At 45.4% G+C, this 22,094-nt stretch overlaps 2 protein-coding genes across 10 annotated transcripts; one reads left to right on the top strand and one right to left on the bottom strand.

Annotated features, from left to right (window-relative positions):
- The first annotated feature begins 34 nt into the window (after positions 1 to 34).
- Positions 35 to 13,459, top strand: stambpl1 (STAM binding protein-like 1). Of its 9 annotated transcripts, XM_072703901.1 has the most exons (13): positions 35 to 107; positions 368 to 488; positions 1,191 to 1,320; positions 8,314 to 8,408; positions 8,987 to 9,204; positions 9,292 to 9,367; positions 9,794 to 9,889; positions 10,482 to 10,800; positions 10,991 to 11,115; positions 11,427 to 11,564; positions 11,947 to 12,059; positions 13,013 to 13,112; positions 13,202 to 13,459. In XM_072703901.1, the coding sequence occupies exons 4-13, from the start codon at positions 8,340 to 8,342 to the stop codon at positions 13,256 to 13,258; spliced, it is 1,311 nt and encodes a 436-aa protein (XP_072560002.1). In that variant the 5' UTR covers positions 35 to 107; positions 368 to 488; positions 1,191 to 1,320; positions 8,314 to 8,339; the 3' UTR covers positions 13,259 to 13,459. The 9 variants fall into 9 exon arrangements, 8 of the variants coding, with proteins under 8 accessions (XP_072560002.1, XP_023686680.2, XP_023686675.2 ...); XM_023830907.2 differs by lacking the exons at positions 35 to 107; positions 368 to 488; positions 1,191 to 1,320 and adding exons at positions 1,787 to 2,274; positions 3,207 to 3,486; XM_023830912.2 differs by lacking the exons at positions 35 to 107; positions 368 to 488; positions 1,191 to 1,320 and adding an exon at positions 1,785 to 2,274.
- Positions 13,460 to 16,014: 2,555 nt separating this feature from the next.
- Positions 16,015 to 21,932, bottom strand: acta2 (actin alpha 2, smooth muscle). Its single transcript, XM_023830902.2, has 9 exons — positions 21,790 to 21,932; positions 19,798 to 19,972; positions 19,568 to 19,696; positions 18,311 to 18,421; positions 17,589 to 17,673; positions 17,339 to 17,500; positions 17,028 to 17,219; positions 16,746 to 16,927; positions 16,015 to 16,505 (listed from the first exon to the last, which is right to left on the bottom strand). The coding sequence occupies exons 2-9, from the start codon at positions 19,924 to 19,926 to the stop codon at positions 16,362 to 16,364; spliced, it is 1,134 nt and encodes a 377-aa protein (XP_023686670.1). The 5' UTR covers positions 19,927 to 19,972; positions 21,790 to 21,932; the 3' UTR covers positions 16,015 to 16,361.
- Between the last annotated feature and the right edge of the window lie 162 nt (positions 21,933 to 22,094).

Raw genomic sequence — 22,094 nt, 5'->3', positions numbered from 1 at the left:
ATGTTTCACCAGGTACCATCTGCCCAACATGTAGCCACCAACCTCCAGGCAACGCGATTTCGTGACGGTAAGCCGGAAGTGACGCAGGCGGCATCCATCCGTGCCAGGTAAGGCTGCTTAAGGTTGTTCCCGGGAATGTGAGGTTATCGTTGCATCTAGCGTGATACTCACGCTTTCAGCCTCTCACGCTCGCGCAAGAAATCTCACGGCAAATCTGTATTATTCCATTATAAACTAACATTAGCTACATCAAAAGAGCTGGGACAGTTTGCATACCCTACACACTACTTACAAGGTGTTAAAGCTGTTATACGTGTCTGCATGTGTGTGCAGACTTGTCTCGAATTGAAAATCTCACTCCAACCAGTTGACCAAAGTTGGCAACCCTGTGCATATCAGGATGGTGAGGTTATCGTCTGAGTCTGACAGAGGATGCAAGAGAAGTTTGAACTGAGACATGAAGGACTCAAATCACCGACATGTACTCTGTAAGTCTCCATCGCCTATATTTACGTTACTGCACACTGGTGCTTCCGTAGATCGTCTAGGTTACTAAATTTAAAATGAACGTGAATGCTTTCTGGACGACAATATAGTCCTGGGTGATATCTCGCTGAGTCAGAGAAGGGTTATCCTATAGAGGGATACAAAAATATATGTGTGTGTATGAAATACACATAGCACTCTAATCATCTGTATGCTGTTATTTGTCTGTGGGATTTGCATGTTTGCCATGTACTCTGCTATCCTGCAGTATGTTTGTGAGGCTATTGCTCGAATGCACTGTATCCCATTCAGTTCTCAACACGACTTTCCACTGGACAAGCCTTTGTTGATGCACATGCAAAATCCATGGGAAATTCATCAGCTTTGTAGAAGCGTGACAACTAGAATTGTTTTCAAGCATTTGATACGGGCATAATGTTTACGTAATGGGATATACTGTATCGCAGCCCACACTAAATGTCTTGCTGATTGGGGGGAAAGTGAGTGGTGTTTCAAAAGGACAAAATAGTGGTAGCTGACGAAAGGAGCACCAGCTACACAAACTGATTATTTTATTTTCTGTTTTTCTTCATACACACGTTTGAGGGGATAATGCAAATCCATTTTGTCAGAGAGCCGTTCCTTTCCCCCATCTGTTTTCCACAACTGTGACTTCAAACGCCCTCGTGTGTCATTTCCTCCAGTTATTTAAAAACGGAGATGGGATGACATCTGGCCTTGACGCACTGAGAAGCAGCACTGAGAAGCAGCACGTATTACAGCGCTGCGTGTCCATGTGCATTCCAGACCACGCGGGATGGAACTGTTTCAAGGGTATGTTTGTATTTGTTTTCTTACGAAAGAGTATCGGGAACCCCCCCCCCCCCCCCCACCAGCCCCAGATGGGAAGAATGACTGCTCGATATGGTCATGCTAAGAAACGTGTATGCTCTTCGAATGTATTACAAAAACGGGCCCTTATGGCATTCTACCACTGTAAAAACCATAGAACAGGGCTATTCAAATACCGGTCCGAGCACTGCTGGTTTTCCAGCCTTCCTTTACCTGGGAACCAGATGTGAAGCCTCTGGCCAATCAGATTCAATGATTATTTAATTAACTACATGGGCGAACTGAAAACAAGGCCTGGATTTGGATTCGAGGTCCAGATTTGAAGAGCCCTGCCATAGGCAGCCATATTACATGTGAGCAGCAGGGCCTTACACATCTGAAACACAGTAACTTTGCTGACGCCGAAACTGAGAAAAGGGGTATTTTGCCTCTGCTGTAGAGTGGATTTTGTAGTTACTGTAATTTACGCATGAAGATAAAACAGAACCTAAGACACCCGATTTCGATGTACTGTGTTACGGCTTTTTTAGGGCCCAGCAGCCCAGTCATGTTTACACACCGGCTAGTTTTAATAGCTGTGGTTTCTTGCACAATGCAGCTGCTACGTTTCCTGTGAAGTACTTTTGTGCCAATAACCTCCACACGCCATTCTCTCCATGGTTCTCTGAAGACCTACTTACCCCTAATTTTCCTGAGAGGTATTACTTTCACCTACCACCCCGCTCAGCATAAGCAGCTGGAAGATTGAGGAATTGTGTTCTCGAGTACTCTGCGGTGAGGTATTCCTATGCGTGGCATTTGGGAACAGAAGCGGCAGGAGCTGAATTGCAGCTCATTGTAAAGATGTAAAGTGTGTTATCGGAGACAAGCTCTCCCATGGTGCTGCTCACCATGATCGTGGCGCTCAGGAGCTCGGATGCCCTACAGCCATCCAGGGTAAGATACTTGAATGTTTTACCTGTTCCGCAGTTACCCCCGCAGATGACACAGGTGTGCATAGCTAGTAGGACTCGTCTGCCCTGATGTTTCAAGACCTTTAAATATTTTTACATGTAGTTTTTGAATCAGCGATCACTTACTTTCATACAGGCCACACCTTTTGCCTAGTGGTTAAAGCATATATAACTATGGTGAAATTTTATGCTTGCCTCTCCCTACAAATATATAATCAGTGTGATCCATTCTAAAACGTATGAAGGGTTAAGGTCGTTGTTACGAACAAATATTGCATTATCTTAATGCAAGCATTACAATAGGTACTATAACAATAGTTACTATAACGACACGACATACTGTATAATGGATGTATTGATCGCCCTCTAGTGTTTGTTTAGAAGCCGCGTTGAAAGCCACTTGAATATTCATTTGATTATACAACAGCGTCGTATAATAATAATAATGATGATGATGATGATAATAACAACAATAATAACAAATAAATAAACGTTGTCGTGGTTGGTCAGTTTTACATGCTTTGTAATCGTATAATAGGAATAGCGTTATTATTATAATTATTATTATTAAATCATGTTCGGCTAAAACAATACTAATGTTCTGTAAATTAATTGCCATCGACATTATGGGTTCCAAATGATAGACTATTTCTAGATGTTGAAGATCATATTAATCTGTTACCGTAATATGCGAGGCGCTAAAACATAGACGAAACCATGCATGTTACTCCTACACACCCTCCGCTGCGTTTGGGTAGCTGGCCGTGATGGATCTGAAAGGGTAGCGCCTTGTTTTGCGGGGTAGAGAAGCAGTGGGCTTGCATCCCTTCCCCCTTTTGACACATCCCTCTGTGAAGAAGCCGCTGCGCTGATTTCATTGGGAAGCATCGCCAGTCATGTCTCCTTTTCTTATAGGACATTCGGCTTGAGGGACAGCTTTCAGCCATTTTATCACCGGTGACTAAAGTTTCGCTGCCTGGTTGTTTTTTTTTTACCTTCTAGATTTTTGGACAATGCTTTTATAAAGTACAAAAGTTTTTTTATTTTTTTCTTTAAAAAAAAAAAAAAAAAGTCAACGCGCGAGAGCTGGAATAGTGCCTTTTATTGTGGCGAGCTCCTTTTTTTCCAGTATGTGCTGCATGTGACGGTAGTGATGCGGAGCATGGGACAGGCTGTGCACACAGGTGAATAGCTGGTAAGCTTTTTTTGCTTTATTTTATGCCAAGTACAGATGGGTATCATGGTAACACGGGATAATCGTGAGTGTTTGCGATTTTTTTTCGAAAACTCCAACGTCGCGACTTAATGTGTGCGTGGTGCATTGGGTATTTTAATGTTTTTACATATACAATAATGGGAAATCGTCTTTTCTTGTATACAGATATGGTCGTATCATTGTTTGATAGGACGGTGCCTTTGATGGGCTTTCTCTTGTAGCCCTTCTCATTGCGCACGATGTATATGTCGGAATGTGTAGGATTATCCAACCCCATGGATTTCAATCAATCGGCGTGTTCAGATGTAACCGCTGACTTCGTGATTACGATCGCAATTTTGTACATGTGTAACACCGATCGACTACTCGCGTTTTTAGATGATTATGATTAGAGTGGACATTGTAGCAGGTGTTAGATGCTTATTATACCCTACAGGGATCATGTGTTTCTCACTTAAGCAGGAAGTGAAACTCCCTTTAACTAAATAGTATAACCCATAGCTTTATTCCTATTCGATGAAGTACTAGAACTGAAAATGATTTGTCGAGTGTTAAAAAGATTTTAGTAGAAATTTCAGTATAGCCTAGTACATTCTAGGCTGATAATGGGACTGCATGCGATTCGAGTTTTTTTTCTGAATATGGTATCAGATCGCTATATGAATGAAAGCGATACTTTTGTGGTTAACTGATTTCTGCAAATATTTCCACGTGCCCCCTCCCCTCCCTTGTCACACTAGAAAAAAATGCTTAATTTTAGCGCTTCCGCGCAATTATAGGGTTTAAATTTTAATTGTAGATTTCGCGACGTTGGTCGGAGGATAACAGAATCGTAGTATTTCATGACTAATAAAATGGCAGCAGATCAACCTCAATTTATATTATAGCGAAGTACGACGTGTATATATAATATATAAAATACTTTATTTCTTTCACTCGTAAGTGGGATGGATGAATGTTGGCGCTGAGCTGTCAGGTTTTTTGTACTATGGACGGGGGGTGGCGAGTAACTTTTCGCAACGCTACACCCGAAGTTTGCGAAGAGCGCGGTTGTATTTTTCTTCTCCCAACCTCTCCCCCCCCATCTTTCTGTTACTGTCACATATTGTCACAAGCGCACTAAAACCACGTCTTCCAAGTGTTCCGTGGCCGGGTCAGGTGACCAGTCACTTGGTTATGTTTCAGTGCTACTTTCAGCCATGTGGTCGTTCTTCCGAGATCTGTGGCGTATCATTCAGATGACTTTTGTGCCAGTTATTATTTGCCTAAGGGAAGTGCGAAAGTAAAATTAGGCCTGCTGAGAACGGCTCTTTGCTGACTGATACACCCAGCCTTCTGCTAACTGGGTGCTAATGTGCATGAATATCTTTACTTTTCCTGTCATGGTGTGCGCGCCAGCGTCTTTAATCCCCTTTCTGCTAAACCAGATTGGTTAAACCTGTAATACATGGGCTGTTGGTGGGTGTGTCACGTCTAATTCAATATCGTCACAGAAAAGAATCTGACTTTTCAGTCTTGATAATAAAGCAAAATGTGCTGGAAAAACGACACTACATATAGGCTATGCTATGGTATAGACAGGGGCGGATTAACGCACAGGCTAAATATGGCTTAAGCCTAGGGGCCCCACGTGTGCCAGCCTGCAAGGGGGCCCCCATTGGCGTGGAGGGGGGCGGGTTGGGGGCCCACAGACTACTGTAGCCTAGGGGCCTCTGTACACCTTAATCCGCCCCTGGGTATAGACCATAATTAATGAATGAATATTACCAGAAATACTAGTTCTGGTACTATGGTTCACTACTTCAGGTTCCATCCATTGTGACAGGGGGTGGTCACATGCGTGAAGTTCAAGGACACTTTAAATGTCTCACTAACTACTCCATGAATGGAAATAAGAAATGTCCTCGGTGTCATTGGAGGTAGTACGCAGTGAGTCAGTGTGTTCCGCCCTCTGTACACACTGCTGGCTCTGCTGTCCGCAATGGGATCTGTGTGTATAGGGTGGTGTGCTGCTTCCTTGGAGAGTTTTGACCCTCTGGTTTCCATACCCCCCCCCCCACCTCGTGGTTTCCGCATTCCAGCTTTGATTCCTTTCATTTACCGGTTACTTTTGTCTAACGAGATGTACAAGTGAGGCAGACGGCACATTACAGACATATGGCTGTAGAGGTGTCACCTATAAGTTCAGCTATGCTGTTATTCCTAATTACTGGCTTTGTGTGTGTGTGTGTGTGTGTGAGATTTGCTTGCTGTTTCGTAAAGGGCCTGTGTCCGTTTTGGTTTCCTCTGGATTTTCCCTCATCTGAAGACATGCATTTTCAGTCGATGTGTGTCCCTGAATTCAAGGGTGTACACTTGGGTATGGACATGTGCTTATAAATATTGTGTGAGTATTGTGGGGGGGTTCGGGGTGGATTTGATCCCTGCCTTTGTTGAAAACAAACCGGTGCCTATGCCTGAATTGCCTTTAGTGTGTGACAGTGTATGTTAAAGCTGTGAAAGAGCGCTGTCTTCTTAAAGTAGTCCCCAGCCGAGTGTTCTGTTGATTCTTATGTAGGCTGCGGGGTCACCATGACTGTGCCTTAGATAGACGATTATTGTTGGATTTATCAGCCTGTTCATCAAGCTGCTTTCTTTCTATATACTTGAAAAGCAGATTAATGTTTAATCTTACGTCGTAAAACCGCAGACTCGACGCTTCTTAGCAATTCCGGGCAGTCTCTCCCCACCGCAGGCACGTTACTTAAATCAGCCTGAAGGGAGTTTCTTAAAAGGCTTACTAATGTATTTGGACAGAGACGTGTCACTGTGGCTGCTCTCACACATACGCCTTTAGGTCAAGGGAACTATCAACAGGAAGTCTGAACCTTTACGTCTCCTATGTCTAGTTATGACATGCAAAGTGCGCTTTATAATGAACGCTGAACTGTTGCGAAATGTTGGAAGTGATGCCAGCAAATTAAAATGAATTTAATTAATTAATTAAAATGTCCAAGTGAATTTATGTACATAATAATTTAACCTCGCAAACATGATTAGCCGTGGTCCGATTTGCATACATATTAATTTGTATATATATATGTATAAATTTATGGCTCGGAATTTGTGAACATAATCCTGTGTCCTATGCCGGTGTAAATTAATTGACTTGGAGTACGGGGTTATATCGCCAGGATTAGGTCGACGTGGGCTGTCTTTGGAATCTGACTTTACAACTTTTAAGATTGTAAAGTCGGCTACAGGTGGAATGACGGTGGAATTGCAAACTGGATGCTTCAGCGAGTACGTTCGTTAAGTGCTTAATTAAGTCAAACTTCGCGGCTTAGTTGCACGTTTTGCTCGCCTGCGATGCAGCCCAACAATCCATCCGAAAAAAAAAGGAAACGAACAGTTAACGTTAACGAGATTGCGTCCTTATCAAAATGAAATCTCTGTAAAGGCAGAAACCGCTCTGGTCGCACGGTTGCCGAACACGCGCATCTCACTCTGGTAGCGTGTGGCGGTTGACATTCTTTATATAGGTCTATTTTGTAGCTGTGTGGCGTTAGTGATCCCTGCTGAATTTGTGAGGTCTGGGTGTGGCTGTGAATCAGTTTCTCTTATGACAGAGGGGGTGGTGGGGGGGCTTCGAATGTTCGTTGTGACCGGAGGTGAAATCCTGAGACCAGATTTCAGAGCTTGTTTTGGGAAACACCTTATGTATTGTCTACTGGTTTAGTGTTTGGAGCACCTGACTACGACGTTCAACAGGAAATGTAAATTAGGCCTATAGAAGGCCTCCCGTGTTCCCTGCATTCTACTCTAATAAGGAAAATAAGAGTCATCATAAAAAACAAAGGTTCCCAACACGTGTTTGTTTCCATTAATTATTAATGACGCCTATACAGGTTCTCTATAAATGATTTCTTTATCTTCCTAACAACAGTTGCTATGGTAATGTATCAGGCTGCCATCTTGTACAATGGAAGGCAGATGTTTTTGTTTTTCCCTTGCCGTGTTTCATTAAATAGACAGGAAAAGAAAATGTTAACTACAGGACAGACCATGTCTGTCTTAATTTTGTCAGCTATCTTTCATAGCATTTTCATCTGGTGAGGTAGAAATCCATGAGTCATCATCTTTCACTGCTTGGTTACCATCTGCCAGCTGTCATAGCAACCGTGGCACTTTTTAATACGGCTCATATCAGCATATTTAACCCTTATCGTAAACCCTTATCACCCTTAAACGATTAAAAACAAGGAAAATGTTCCTTTGCGTGCCATTAGATGTACATTACATAAGTCTTGGACTTGATTTTAAACTTCATGGCTGTGATTCAGTGTTGTGAATATTTGCCCTTATATTTTAAAACCATCCATTAAAAATAAAAATATAATTTCACATCATAATCCAGCAAATCAGAAAGTAGCTAAGGTACGACGTTACAGAGAGCTGCTTTGGAGAAATGTCATCCGCTGTTTCTGTACCCTTGTGTTTGGGGCACATTCAGTGCAGTTAATGATTTTAAAAGCGGGGCTCTAATGTTCTGATGAGGCCTGTCAGTGCATCTCACTCACAGCTTTGTGTGGCTTGGAATGAAAGCATCACGATTTGCCGCCAGCGTCTGCTGGAAATGAAAACGAAGGTGCTTGAAAATGGGCACGGCGGACCCGAAGTCCTGGCGGGCATATCAATCTTCTGCTTTCCAAGGCGACAGCCTACTGCCATTAGCTATTATGGGATGTAATTGGTTCTTTTATACATTTTGCACCCTAACTCTAACCCCCCCCCCCCCCCCACCCCCCCAACAACCCTGGCCCTCAGCACTGCCCCATTGTAGGAGATGACAGATGGATGGAAGGTCGGACCCCCCTGTGCCGCAGTCCAGCATGGACCAGAGCTTCAGCTTCAGCACTCTGGTGAGTCCCCTATTTCAGCCTCCCCAGGAATGATGTGCACGTGGCCAGAAGACACCCCCCCCCCCCAAACTCAGTCACCCTGATTAGCATTCCCAGACACACGAGGCTGTCATTCACATCCGTTTCCTCGTGTGGAGGGATCGGATGTGAGTCCCCCTCCTCCCGTCTCAGGCTGCACTCACCCCCCCCAACCCCCCCATGGATGGGCCGGATGCAGTGAAGGCTATCCTCCAAACTTACGCCCCGCTGCAGCTGAAGAACACCCTTGTCATGATGCTCCTACCTTCTTTGTCTGGCTGTACTGTTTCCTTCTGTGTGTTGAAGCTCAAGCTGCCATGTCCAGTGATGCCTCAGCGGGGTCCTGTCTCGCTAAAGCGCCCCCCCCCACCCCCATCCTTATTGTCTCCTTGGTAACCCCAAAGACAGGCGCCTGTTTGTTTGTCAATCAGTGTCTGGGCTGAGGGGGGCTTTTAAGAGGGGGAGGGGGGGTGTTCAGGGGGTGCCGCAGATGTGTAGGAGCTTGGCATGGGATCACACTTGACCCCCCCCCGCCCCCCCATTACATCTCTTCCTCACAGAAGAAGCTGGCCGCGGAACCGGATCACACGGACGTCACGCTGTCCGCGGCGGAGCGGGTCCGTGCCCTGAGCAAGATGGGCTGCAACATCGAGATCAACGAAGACATCACCCCGCGGCGGTACTTCCGTTCCGGCGTGGAGATGGAGCGCATGGCCGCCGTCTACCTCGAGGAGGGGAGCCTGGAGAACGCCTTCGTGCTCTACAACAAGTTCATCACGTAAGATTCGCCGCGCCAGCCGCCAGCACGGAGGGAAAGGTGCTGACTTACCACCTACCTGACTGGATAAACGCTCCTCGTTGTCAGGCTGTTTGTGGAGAAGCTACCCAGCCATCGGGACTACCAGCAGTGCAGTGTTCCTGAGAAGCAGGTCATCATGAAGGTGGGTCTCTCATCCCCGGCTTGGGCCTCTTAGTCTAATGGAAATCCGATTAGTGGTGCGCTAATTAGCTCACACTGTGGATTGGGGGTTTCTTGCGAAAATTGAGCGTTCTGTGCCAGTGGGGCCTGCTCTGGATTTGGGTCGACCTCTTGATGTCCTCAAAGCACGAGCATGACCCGGTGCTGACATAGTGATGCGACTCTGTCCCCTACTTTCACATCAGAGAGGACAGGCCTCCGAGAAGGATGTATTTGAGAAGGAAAAAATAAACAAAATTTCTGTCTTGTTGCACAGTGTTGGTTTCCTGATGCGTTTGGCCAAGCTGCTACCGGCACGACCGGTTTTGGGTGAAAAACGCAGCTGAGGTGTGTGTGTGGGAGAGAGTGGGCCTGCTCAGCTCTGTCGTCGTCTGCCTCACGTTTACAGAAACTGCAGGACGTGGCATTTCCACGGAAAGATCAACTGAAGAAGCTTCTCCACGAGAAGTACAACAGAGAGCACATGGAGTACGTGAAGAATCAGGTGAGGGGCCGCGTCACCGTGGTGACCAGTGGGGCACCCAGATCCTGCAATCCCTCCATGCGACCGTTGTTGGTGTGGGAACATATAAGAATGTTCCAGACTTGCAGCCCTTTCTGGTTTTAATGTCAAGGTTACCCATCATACACTGGAGTTCGCTTTCATTTTGCACTAACAACATTTCAATGCACCAAATATATTCAACGTTTGGCATGGTCACATCCCCACACATTTGATGTCATCTTAAATCCCTAAGTGGGATATAGGAATAGGAACAATAGGACTTAACAGAGCGGCATCTGTGGTATGAGAGAGATGAGCAAAATCATGATGTCCTCTACAAAGGTCAAAAGTGAATTGCTGGATGATATATGCCCATAAATGCATATGCAAATGAATGAGTTTCTGTAATTGTTTCCTTTTAACATTGCTCCTCCCTGCTGTAACAAACAAAATGATAAAAATCAAAATATACAGTAAATTTATGATCATAAATATGAAACCAGATGCAGTAGTTTGGGTTTTGAGGCTGAAGGTCAATGGATGTTTAAATGACAGTTTTGGCATATTGTTTTGTCCTTCGTCGCATTAATAGCACGTCTGCGCCCAGAGCCAGGCTGCAGAGGTCTGCGACCAGCAGCTGCAGAGGCTGTCGCTCATGGAGGAGGAGCGGCAGCGCGTGGCCCAGCTGCGCAGGATGCAGATAGAGTCCGAGCAGTTCCGCTACTTCGAGGACCAGCTGCGTCGCCAGGAGTTGGCCAACCAGAAGGACGGGGCCGCCCTCAAAGTGCAAGAGCAGACGGACGGGACGTGTCTGTCCCGCACGCCGAAGAACCATGTCAGCCTCGGGCCCAATCGCAGCAAGCAGGCCGTCCCCATCAACAAGCCAACCTCAACTCTGGGTGCAGTGCAGAGTGAGTCAGCATCCCACAGTAACTTGCAAGAACGGGCTCGTCTCTGACGTGGACCGTATTCTGTAAATCTGCAGGGTGTTGGCTGTATGAGTAGCAGTTTAATATAAAGTTGTAGCTTCTTTACATTCACAAATAAGGTAGTAAGCCAAGTGTCTACTTAAAGTAGCGGTTTTCTGTGTACCTCTTGCAGACCAGAGAGTGGATGGCTTGAGAAGGGTGGTGATCTCGCGAGATCTCACTTACAAGTTTCTGCTGCTCGCGGATGGAAACACGGCCAGAGGAATCGAGACGTGCGGAGTCCTCTGTGGGAAACTGGTAAGGAATGACTCTCTTAGTCACATGTCAGTCACTTGACCGTCACATGCTGAAAAGCATCCTCCAACCCTGGACCTCTTTGGGATAAATTCACGGAACAGTCATGGTTTACAAGAAGATTGAGTTATGGTGAATTTAGAAGGATGGAATACAACAATTTTTTTACAAGTTTGCAATAATAATAGCAATGGTGGTAAATATGATGTATCAATAACCAAAACTAAGGGAGGTTTTATTTCTGTGTCTGGGGAGTGAGTCAGTAGAGGACTGGTTTAGCTTTACACCAAAGTGCAAAAACATTGCCTTTTCAGACCCACAACGAGTTCGTCCTCACCCACGTGATCATTCCCAAGCAAACCGCCGGCCCAGACTACTGCGACATGGAGAACGTGGAGGAGCTCTTCGGCTTCCAGGACCAACACGGGCTGCTGACACTGGGCTGGATCCACGTGAGTGACCCCGTCTTTCGACGTTTCCCCGTGGCCTTTGCATACAGATCGGTGGGCACCAGCCAGTTGACTTCTGCGTAGCCCATTTCAGCAAGTCTAAGGTTGCTTCCTGAACCACTGTGCTTCTGGGAATGGTTTTGGGTAATAATGGATAGAAAACACAGCCATTTCACTTTTAGCTGGTGCTGTGGAGAGCCCCTGTTTGGCTGGATGTCTACTTTTAAACTATCCACTGCGGCAGCCGTCTATACCTTTTGAGCAAATTTCAACATGACTAATACAGTTATGGGGCCTCTTAACGTCCAATGGGTTGGGGCACCAATCTAGGGTCCAGCTCTCCAGGTCCTTGGGCCCTTGTTTATAAAGTCCCTTTTGTCAACAGACACACCCGACACAGACGGCATTCCTCTCCAGCGTGGATCTTCACACACACTGCTCGTACCAGCTGATGCTCCCAGAAGCCATTGCCATAGTCTGTGCTCCAAAGCATAACGAGTAAGTTCATACTGTGCCCGTCACACTCCTCCACACACAGCCGGTATGGACTCTGTTCGGAAGGAGGCAGAGAGGCTGATCAGTATGACCATGAAGGTAACTGCGTGGGCCGGCCGATGACGTAGCGAACATAAGTGCCTTTGTTTGTTATCATAAACTAAAGATGTGTGACATATTGAAACAGCTGAACACAAAAATCTAATTCAAGCTATCTGAACAATGCCCCATCTGGGTCTGTTTGTCCTTGACAAGGCAGTCTGTTGTATCAAGACCAGCTGTACATCCTTAACCATGGAATCTACAGGCACAAGAATTAGTTAGCAGGTCTAGCAGGCGAAATTACAGCCTGTGGATATTGCTTGATAATGTATGTGTGTGTGAGGTCCAGATATACATTACCTTGTCCAAATGTCCCCACGATGTGATGAATACCCCTTTTTGCGACTGCACTCAAAAAACAAAAAATGCAACAACTCTTATGTTTTGTTTGGTATGGTTACTTGTAGTTACGGTTGGGGCTGGATAGGGGTTACAGTTGTCAGTCATCATTAGCATTTTTCCCCACAGAATAGAATGAGTGTTCCCCACAAATATATGATTAAGGTCTATGTGCGTGTGTGTGTCTGTTGAAATATTGGGCATATGAAGCACAATTGGATATCTCTATTGATTTCCACATTTCACTAAACATAATATTGTTTGTTTACTGGTTTATTTGACAGAAACTGTGCTAATTGATGGCATTGCTGTAAATGTCAGACAAAAGGCTAGTTTCCATCTATAATTCCTGGGTTATTCTCTTTATTAAGAGAACAGCACAGGCAAAGAGAAAAACATTCTCATTGCAGTAAAATACAGAGCCCGACAATCTGACTGTATACTTGTGAATTATCACAGCTGGATAGAGTGGATCTTTAAATGGGGTGACTGCTCCCCCTTTCGTTTTGAATCAGCACCGGAGTCTTCAGGCTGACCAGCCCTGGAATGGTAGAGGTGGGGAACTGCAGGATGAAGGGCTTCCACCCTCACTCGAAGGACCCCCCGCTGTTCAGCGTGAGTGGCCAGGCCGCCATCCTGTCACCTAACGGGTCACTGTCCTCTTTGTCACATCTGATTCTCTCTCTCTGTCTCTCTCCCGGCAGATCTGTAAGCACGTTGTGGTGAAAGACACCAAAACAATGGTGCTAGATCTCAGGTGACAGCGACGAGAGCCCCGCACAGTGGCCCCCATCCCCCCACATACACAAACAAGTTTCTATTTACATCGTTGTTTACTTGAAGGTTTTTGTATTTATTTATTTTCTAAGAGGTACTGTGAATCAATATCGCTTTACCGCGCAGAGCATCATGGGTGCTCTTTGTCGCAGAGTCATTACGACGATGTTGCTTCTGCTGGTCTTTTAACTATCTCGATGTCAGCTTTGTTCTCAGTGGCTTCTGCTATCGGCTAAAATGAAGTGCGGTCAGACACAACCTGATAATCCTACTAACTTTTGGGACAAAACAATGACGTGAAAGTCCTTCAGGTAAAACCCTCCAGGAACGAGAGTGCGGCAAAATAACGGACACACAGCATAAAGGAATCCTTCCTGTGATGTCAGGCACCACACCGAAGACAGTAGAAGGTTCCGGTACGAATTTTAACTCAAAGTTCTCCTGTATGGTTACAGCAATAGATACAGTAAATATATACACAGGTCATGCACTGTGCAGAAAAAGCAAAATAACCTGAAAGCCATTGATAAATTGATATAAAAACAGTTTTATATTGATTTAATACCTTGAGTGGTTTAACAAATTAAACTAAGTGTCTGATTAGCCACACACCATGGCAACGGATTTAAAAAAAAAAAAAAAGGTATAGCTGACAAGTGTTGACCTTGTTTTTTACCCTGGATTGATTGGATAATCTAAGTTTGCCTTGAGGGTGGTTTGTTTACGGTAGACAGACTAAACCAAAGTGCTCAGAATGTAACTCGAAAAAAAAAAAAAAAAACACGAAACGCCTTACAGGGGCGGAGCTCCTGCCATCGACGGAAAGGCCTTGACGAGACAACGCTCAGGTATACAAGCTCGTCCTGCATCGCGACACGACGACCGGTCTCACCCCACGCGGAGAAACAGCCAGCCACGTTCATGCACAGCAGTTAGAATAACCAGAGATAATCTGCCAAAACCGCGCTCTGTCTGAGAGGTTTAAAAACAAACAAACAAAAAAAACGCTCCTGTTTTTTTTTTTAATTTACGCGCCGTGACTTTGAGGTGGCTTCATACAGTCCCAGTGGCGTTGCACATTGTTGTGGCATTATGTGACGGTGGACAATGAAGACAGTATTTTGAATATCTGATTTTTGTTCATCTGTTGTTTTAATAAAGAACTTACACTTTATAAGCTGTCATGAAATTATGCTTTTTTTTTTTTTTGCTGTTGCAAGTCTGAGTACCAGCATGCATCCCATCACGCTCTGCTTTGAAACACGCGCCCGCTGTGATGAAAGTGAAGCCTGGGGTCTGATCGCAGGGTTTCCGAATTCATCTGCCAGCCCTGGAGCACTTTTTTTTCAGAGACTAAGAGCTTTCCTCAAGGGAAATGGAGACGTGACTACTAGAATCCTGCACGGGTTCGAGTACTCGACGAGTAACCCGCAAGTTTTAATGGAACAGGTGAAAAATATTCTAAAATCTCATTCGCGGGTACAGGTGCGATTGGAAATCAACAGGGCACAGGTGGAACATGGTTCTAACAGATTTTAAATATGAGTAGGCTACAATTTTACACACATATATATATTTGTGCTCACTGCATGCTTTTTATTTATTTATATATATAATCTTCATCTTTTTTGCATATCATTTTCTTTTACAATTGCGCAACCTCTCATCACCCACAATATATATATATATATGCATTCCTTCCTTCCTTCCTTTTTTCCTATATTGACATCACCAGCCCCACAATCCCGCCTCTTCCCAAAGATCCTAGTTTGTCCTACTGCCTCCCCTCCCTTTTGCCCCTCCTCTGAGGGGGTGGGTCTCTGAGCTGCCCCCCAGTGGCCGCTTTCCTGCCTACTGATCTCTCCCACCCCAGACTGGACCAACCTGCATGACCTGCTTCTTTTAGTGCATCACACCAGGTCAGCGTTTCTCTCCCATTCATACAGACTAAAGACTAAAAAAAAAACTCTTCCTAGAATAGGGGTAGCATGACGTGTGGGGTGTGGTCTGCCTGGGGTGGGGGTGTCACGGGTGGGGGGCGGCCCCCTCTGGTCCGCACACAGTGTATGCTGGGCCCAGCCTGTCTAGGTTGACCAAACAACCACCCCCCCATCAATCTTCCTTTTGCTCCCACCTCTCCTGTCTTCGTTCTCTACCCCCCAATGTATCACTTTTCTCTTCCCCAACACACAGAAAGACACACACATGCCCACCACTTTGGGCAAAGTGCATTATGTCACCTCAGCTGTCTGCACATATATGCTGCGTAATACCACCTAGTGGTTCAGTCATTTGACTTTATTCTTTAGTTGATTTTATTATTATTATCTTTTTCTTTCTTCTGTTTTATATTTCCTTTAGTCTTTCCCAGGAAAAAGAAAAGAAAAAAAGATAGTTTGTAAGACACATATCCATATGTCAAGACAGGGGTTATGGTTGTTTGTCTCCTGTTGCCGTTTTATCATTTGCTAGTTTGTATGTTACGTGCCTTGACTCTTATTTTTATACATATAGCCTATATGTAAGGTGTATGCAGCATTATTATTATTATTATTGTTGTTGTTGTTGTTGTGTCACTGGGAGTTATTGCTGCATGCAAAGGTAGTGTTGCTCCGTAACTGAAACTACACCTTATGGTGTAGTCTGAGGAGTAATGTTGAACATGCATTTTGAATGACTGCAGATTCAGTTGAATATGTCAAAAGTGTGATATATATATATATATATCAGACAGACAAGCTTCAGTTTTTGAAGAGCTTTATTCCTTCCTGGAGTGTTCTCAATGTAACCATCCTTAAACTGTAACTCGAAGCATACAGCGGTGATTGAACACATGCAACATCTGCAAAGTTCATTTTCAGCATCTGAACACATGAGGGCGCCTATGAGCTTTGGTTCTCCTGTTCTTTTATGGTTTCCGACATGCCCGAGCATGTCGAGGTTTAATTCATTCGAAAACAAAAACATCCATTCAGAAGTAGCAGTGCAAAGAGGGGGAGGAAAAGCTACGGGGACAAAGAGAAGACAGAAAGAGGCAGAAAAGCAAGACTGAAGGCAGAGAGGGCATCACTGGAAAGGCTGGAGGCTTTAGAAGCATTTGCGGTGGACGATGGATGGGCCGGCCTCGTCATACTCCTGCTTGCTGATCCACATCTGCTGGAAGGTGGAGAGCGACGCCAGAATGGAACCTCCAATCCAAACGGAGTACTTGCGCTCGGGTGGTGCGATGATCTGGAGATTCATATTAAGTCAGATGAGATACATGAGCTTGATGAATCAGATTACAAGGGCTGCCAGCTTTTTGACCCATTGGTGTGACATTATTTGCAAGTCTTTTCTTTTATCTGAGCTTAAGTTCAGTCATGTTTACTTAGAATATTTTTGCTGTTTCCTCCAACATGCTATTCTCAAAAGATGCAAATAACTCTGGGAATTGTGTCAAAATCAGTCAAGATTTGGTGTAATACTCACTTTGATCTTCATGGTGCTGGGAGCCAGAGCGGTGATCTCCTTCTGCATCCTGTCAGCAATCCCAGGGTACATTGTGGTTCCTCCAGACAGGACATTGTTTGCATACAGGTCCTTACGGATGTCGATGTCACACTTCATGATGCTGTTGTAGGTGGTCTCGTGAATTCCGGCAGATTCCATACCTGGGGGTTACGGCAGCTGGTCAGACAATCGCACGAAGCATCAAGAAAGAGAGACGTTAGGGGGTGTGTAGCTGTGTAGATGGTGGCAGGGATAGGATACCGATGAAAGAAGGCTGGAAGAGGGTCTCGGGACAGCGGAACCTCTCGTTGCCGATGGTGATGACCTGGCCATCAGGAAGCTCGTAGCTCTTTTCCAGGGAGGATGATGTGGCGGCGGTAGCCATTTCATTTTCAAAGTCCAGGGCAACATAGCAGAGCTTCTCCTTGATGTCACGGACGATTTCCCTCTCAGCTGCACATGAAAGAAATATCTCATTTAGTGCCGGGAAGTCCCTACCCTAGCCGGAAAGTTTCAAAGGGTCCTTCAGAGTGCGAAACTGCTGACAAATGCACGGATTTGGCCCTGCTCACCGGTAGTGACGAATGAGTAGCCTCGCTCGGTCAGGATCTTCATGAGGTAGTCTGTGAGATCACGGCCAGCCAGGTCCAGACGCATGATGGCGTGGGGCAGAGCGTAGCCCTCGTAAATGGGGACATTATGGGTGACACCATCACCAGAGTCGAGGACAATACCTGATGGGAGCGGGACCCTGGTTATTAATATCCTCAAATACAATCAAAGAGGCAGTGAATGTTGAAGCGAGGCTGAAGTCAAGCTCACCAGTGGTGCGACCAGAAGCGTAGAGAGACAGCACTGCTTGAATGGCCACATACATGGCGGGAACATTGAAGGTTTCAAACATGATCTAAAACAGGACAATATTTGCATGTTATTTGCGCAAATAAAAACCTCGGACTGCGAACAACTGGGGCCTGTACTACGAAGCGGGGTTACTGGCTTATCGGGGTAACTTGTCGGATTTAAGGTACCATGGTTTAAATATACTTGATATTCGTTCACTTACATTTTGCCCAGACCACCTTAAATCCGACAAGTTTCCCAGTACCCGATAAGCCAGTAACCCCGCTTCGTAGTACAAGCCACTGGAGTGTCTTAGACTAAACTGATGAAAAATCAGGAGCTCTGTCATCCTACTTTCCTTCACCATTTATCTTCTTTTAGGGTCAGGTTACTCAAGACAACACAAAAGGCATCTGGGACAGGATGCCATGTGATCGTGACAATGTACCCTAAACCTCTATACAATATGCAATAATCAGTGGTGCAAAAACAGCAAAAGAGCAGTAACAGTGATGTAAAGTGTGGAGGTGCATTTTTAGAGCAGCGTTTGAAATAAAGACAGCGGCAAATAGAATAATGACTCTATATGGTAGCGGCTACGGTTGGGTACTTGGTAGGTAGGGCTTCATGATTTAGTTGGGAACAGTGCAATCAAATCTCCCCCAGAAGCTCTGCAAAGTCCAGAAGCCGTTGGGCATTACCTGAGTCATCTTCTCTCTGTTAGCTTTGGGGTTCAGGGGTGCCTCGGTCAGCAGGGTGGGGTGTTCCTCGGGGGCGACGCGAAGCTCGTTGTAGAAAGAGTGGTGCCAGATCTACAGGCAAACACATCACAGACCAGTCAGAGCTCAGCTTGCAGTCTGCTAGCATGGAGGCACATCAAAGTTAAAACATCTCTGCAAAGTAAATATTAAAATGGAGACAACTGTGGATTTCCTGTTTTTTCAAGAAAAACTGGTTGCCGTGACAATCAGCTGCAAATCTACCGCAGCCATAAAAAGCCTCAATTTCAATCCCCCCCCCCCACCCCCACCATAACAGAGCAACTTGTTGAATTGTTCTCAGTCTCCCTGGCTTTAAAAGAAAAAGAAAAAAAAACACAGATTTTATCTGAAAAGTATGAACTGTGGAGCTTATCAGCTTAAAAAATATATATGTATATATATATATATATATATATATATATATATATATATATATATATATATATTCCCAATATTGCTCAATACACAAACTGAAATGTTTAATGTAGCAATACATGTCTTACAACAAATTCTATAAATAGCATCACTTGGAAACTTGTACAACAAAAGAGAAACTGGGGTTTTTATTAGAACAAGACCAGCAACCTTCATTTCTGTACATGCACAGCTTATCCGCATACAGACAGCTTGCAGTCTACTTGTATGGAGGCACATCAAAATTAAAACATGTCTGCAAAATAAATATTAAAATATTACTATTTCATAATATTTGGCCATCTGTTGAAGTGTGACTACGGTCTTTGGATGAGCTTGTAAAACGTGCCACACTAGTCATCAGTAATTAGTCACTGTTCTGAGAATGTGATGCCTCACTGACCACATGCTGTTTCCTTTGTGCATATTTCTTATCCTGCATTACTAGTCTACACTGCTATTAATAAAATACCATATTGGCCTCTGAAAACCAAAGCATGACTCTAGCTGGTCAGGATGTACCTTAAATTGTTTTGATATCATGATCCAAAAACGACAAACGTTCTGAGGTTTGCTGGTGGAACTTTCAGCATGATATATGGATTAGAAGGTTAATTAAGATCATAGAATACGCTGAATATGTGACCATTATTCAGTAGTTATTGATAGTAAATATCTAGCTGTGTCTTGACTTGATCCTTAAGCTTGAAGTGGCTTTGTAGATCTTCTTCAATGGGGTCTAGTGACAAGGGCTTCGTAAATCAGGACCTTTTATTTCCTTACCTTCTCCATGTCGTCCCAGTTTGTGATGATGCCGTGTTCGATGGGGTACTTCAGGGTCAGGATACCTCGTTTGCTCTGTGCTTCGTCGCCCACGTAGCTGTCCTTCTGGCCCATTCCCACCATCACTCCCTGGGGAGACAGACATGCTGACGGTGTGCATGTCATCGCATTAAGGGGGGGCTGCGGCAGGGGGTGCAAACGGTGCCGCTGCGGCGGCGGTGCCAGCTGACCTGGTGTCTGGGACGGCCCACGATGGAGGGGAAGACGGCTCTGGGCGCGTCGTCCCCGGCAAAGCCTGCCTTGCAGAGACCTGATCCATTATCGCACACGAGGGCGGTGCTCTCTTCTTCGTCACACATTGTCTTCGATCCGCTTTGCTCTCTTCACTCAAACGAGAGACAATCACTGCAGGGAGACAGTCACTGGCTGTCAGAGACCTCAGTGTTTGTGGCCACTCGTGCTTGCTCTGGCATCCCGTCCAGGGTGTCCCCTGCCCCGTGCCCTGTGATGGACTGGCATCCCATCCAGGGTGTCCCCCTGCCCCGTGCCCTGTGATGGACTGGCATCCCATCCAGGGTGTCCCCTGCCCCGTGCCCTGTGATGGACTGGCATCCCATCCAGGGTGTCCCCCTGCCCCGTGCCCTGTGATGGACTGGCATCCCATCCAGGGTGTCCCCTGCCCCGTGCCCTGTGATGGACTGGCATCCCATCCAGGGTGTCCCCCTGCCCCGTGCCCTGTGATGGACTGGCATCCCGTCCAGGGTGTCCCCCTGCCCCGTGCCCTGTGATGGACTGGCATCCCGTCCAGGGTGTCCCCCTGCCCCGTGCCCTCTGATGGACTGGCATCCCACCCCCGCCGCTGCCCAGGCTGACCTCCACTGACATTTTCTCCATGCATGCATGTGTGCGTTTTGCCCTCTTTGGAGGGACCACACCCTCTCAACAACTTAAAAAAAAATATCTAAATAATATAATATTTGAAATACCACTAAATTGTACAAGCAATATTTTTGTGCTAATACAAAGGCTTTTCAATGTAAAACCTTATAAGGAATTATCTGTACTACTACTAACAATTCGGTAAACATTTAATTTGTAAAGATTTATAGAGATTTCAGTTTATAAAGAAAGTATAATCAAAATGCACAAAAGGCAAATTAGCTTCTTATAATATGATTTCACAGTAGACTCATGCCTTCAGATATTTCAGGAACACTTCGAAAAGCAGAATGCCACAGAGCACCACCCTTACAGTATACTAGCCAAAGCAGATTGTGCTACTTTCTGTTAATGAATGGCTACGCTACCATGGGAAAACTTCCTAATTAGGAAATTATTTGGACATGGGTTTGTCTTCAGCTATGCACAACCTCTCTCTGGCCCTGCCTTCCTGCAGCATCCAAAAAAAAAAATGGAATGGAGGGGGTAGAGGCTACGCCGTCTGCAGGAATCCTGGAGGACCATATTTAGTAATAAATCCTAAACTTGGTGCACACTGCACAAGCTTGGGCGCCGTAGCCGGACGGAGCCGCTGCAGATGTTAGCGCGCTAATGCTCCATGCTAAGGATCAGGTGGTTGTTAGATCTGCTCGCGCTGGCTGTACGGCAGCAGGCGGCCACTGAGGTGAGAGACACTGTGGATTTCCTGTTTATTCAAGAAAAACTGGTTGCCGTGACAATCAGCTGCAAATCTACCGCAGTCATAAAAAGCCTCAATTTCAATTCTCCCCCCCCCCCCCCCAATGACAGAACAACTTGTTGAATTGTTCTGTCTCCCTGGCTTTTTTTTTTTTTTTTTTAAAAAAACAGATTTTATCTGAAAAGTATGAACTGTGGAGCTTATCAGCTTAAAAAATATATATGTATATAGTTTTTGATAGTTTTTTTCCCAATATTGCTCAATACACAAACTGAAATGTTTCAAAATGAATACATGTCTTACAACAAATTCAATAAATAGCATCACTGTTTTTTATTAGAACAAGACCAGCAGCCTTCATTTCTGTACATGCACAGCTTATCCGTATACAAGCAATCGATTAGCCAGCCTGCCAACACCGGCACGTCCCAACACCTGTATTCCACTGGAATGGAAAATACTAAGCAAGCCACCAGCCTTAATTAGCCGATCTGTCGATTATGACTTTTCCAGTGCAGTAAGACCCTGGAGCAGAGCACTAGTTACGAGTAAAAAAAGTGTGATGGAGAGTAGCTGTACTTACCCTGACAGTGCTTGGCCGGGGTTTGCCGCCTGAGGATGGTGTACGGAACGTCGGCCAAGGGTGCGTTTATGTAGACCCCCCTTCCCCGCGATTCCCCCTCCCACAACCCAAACAAGGATTACACACCACTGGCCATCCTCTGCCTCTCTCTAGCACTGCCTTATAGGGATGACTGGGGGGAAAAAAGTCCAATTCGGGTGGCCCTAAACAGGCCCCCAGCTCCCATCCTAGGCATTCCACCCGTGTCCATCTTTCGGAGTACAGCAGATCTCAGCTTCCTGAGACATAAACACGGGCCGCCCCCC

This window comes from Paramormyrops kingsleyae, chromosome 20 (assembly GCF_048594095.1).
Source record: "Paramormyrops kingsleyae isolate MSU_618 chromosome 20, PKINGS_0.4, whole genome shotgun sequence".
In the NCBI taxonomy this organism is placed as follows: domain Eukaryota; kingdom Metazoa; phylum Chordata; class Actinopteri; order Osteoglossiformes; family Mormyridae; genus Paramormyrops; species Paramormyrops kingsleyae.
This window is presented reverse-complemented; position numbering and strand designations above follow the sequence as displayed.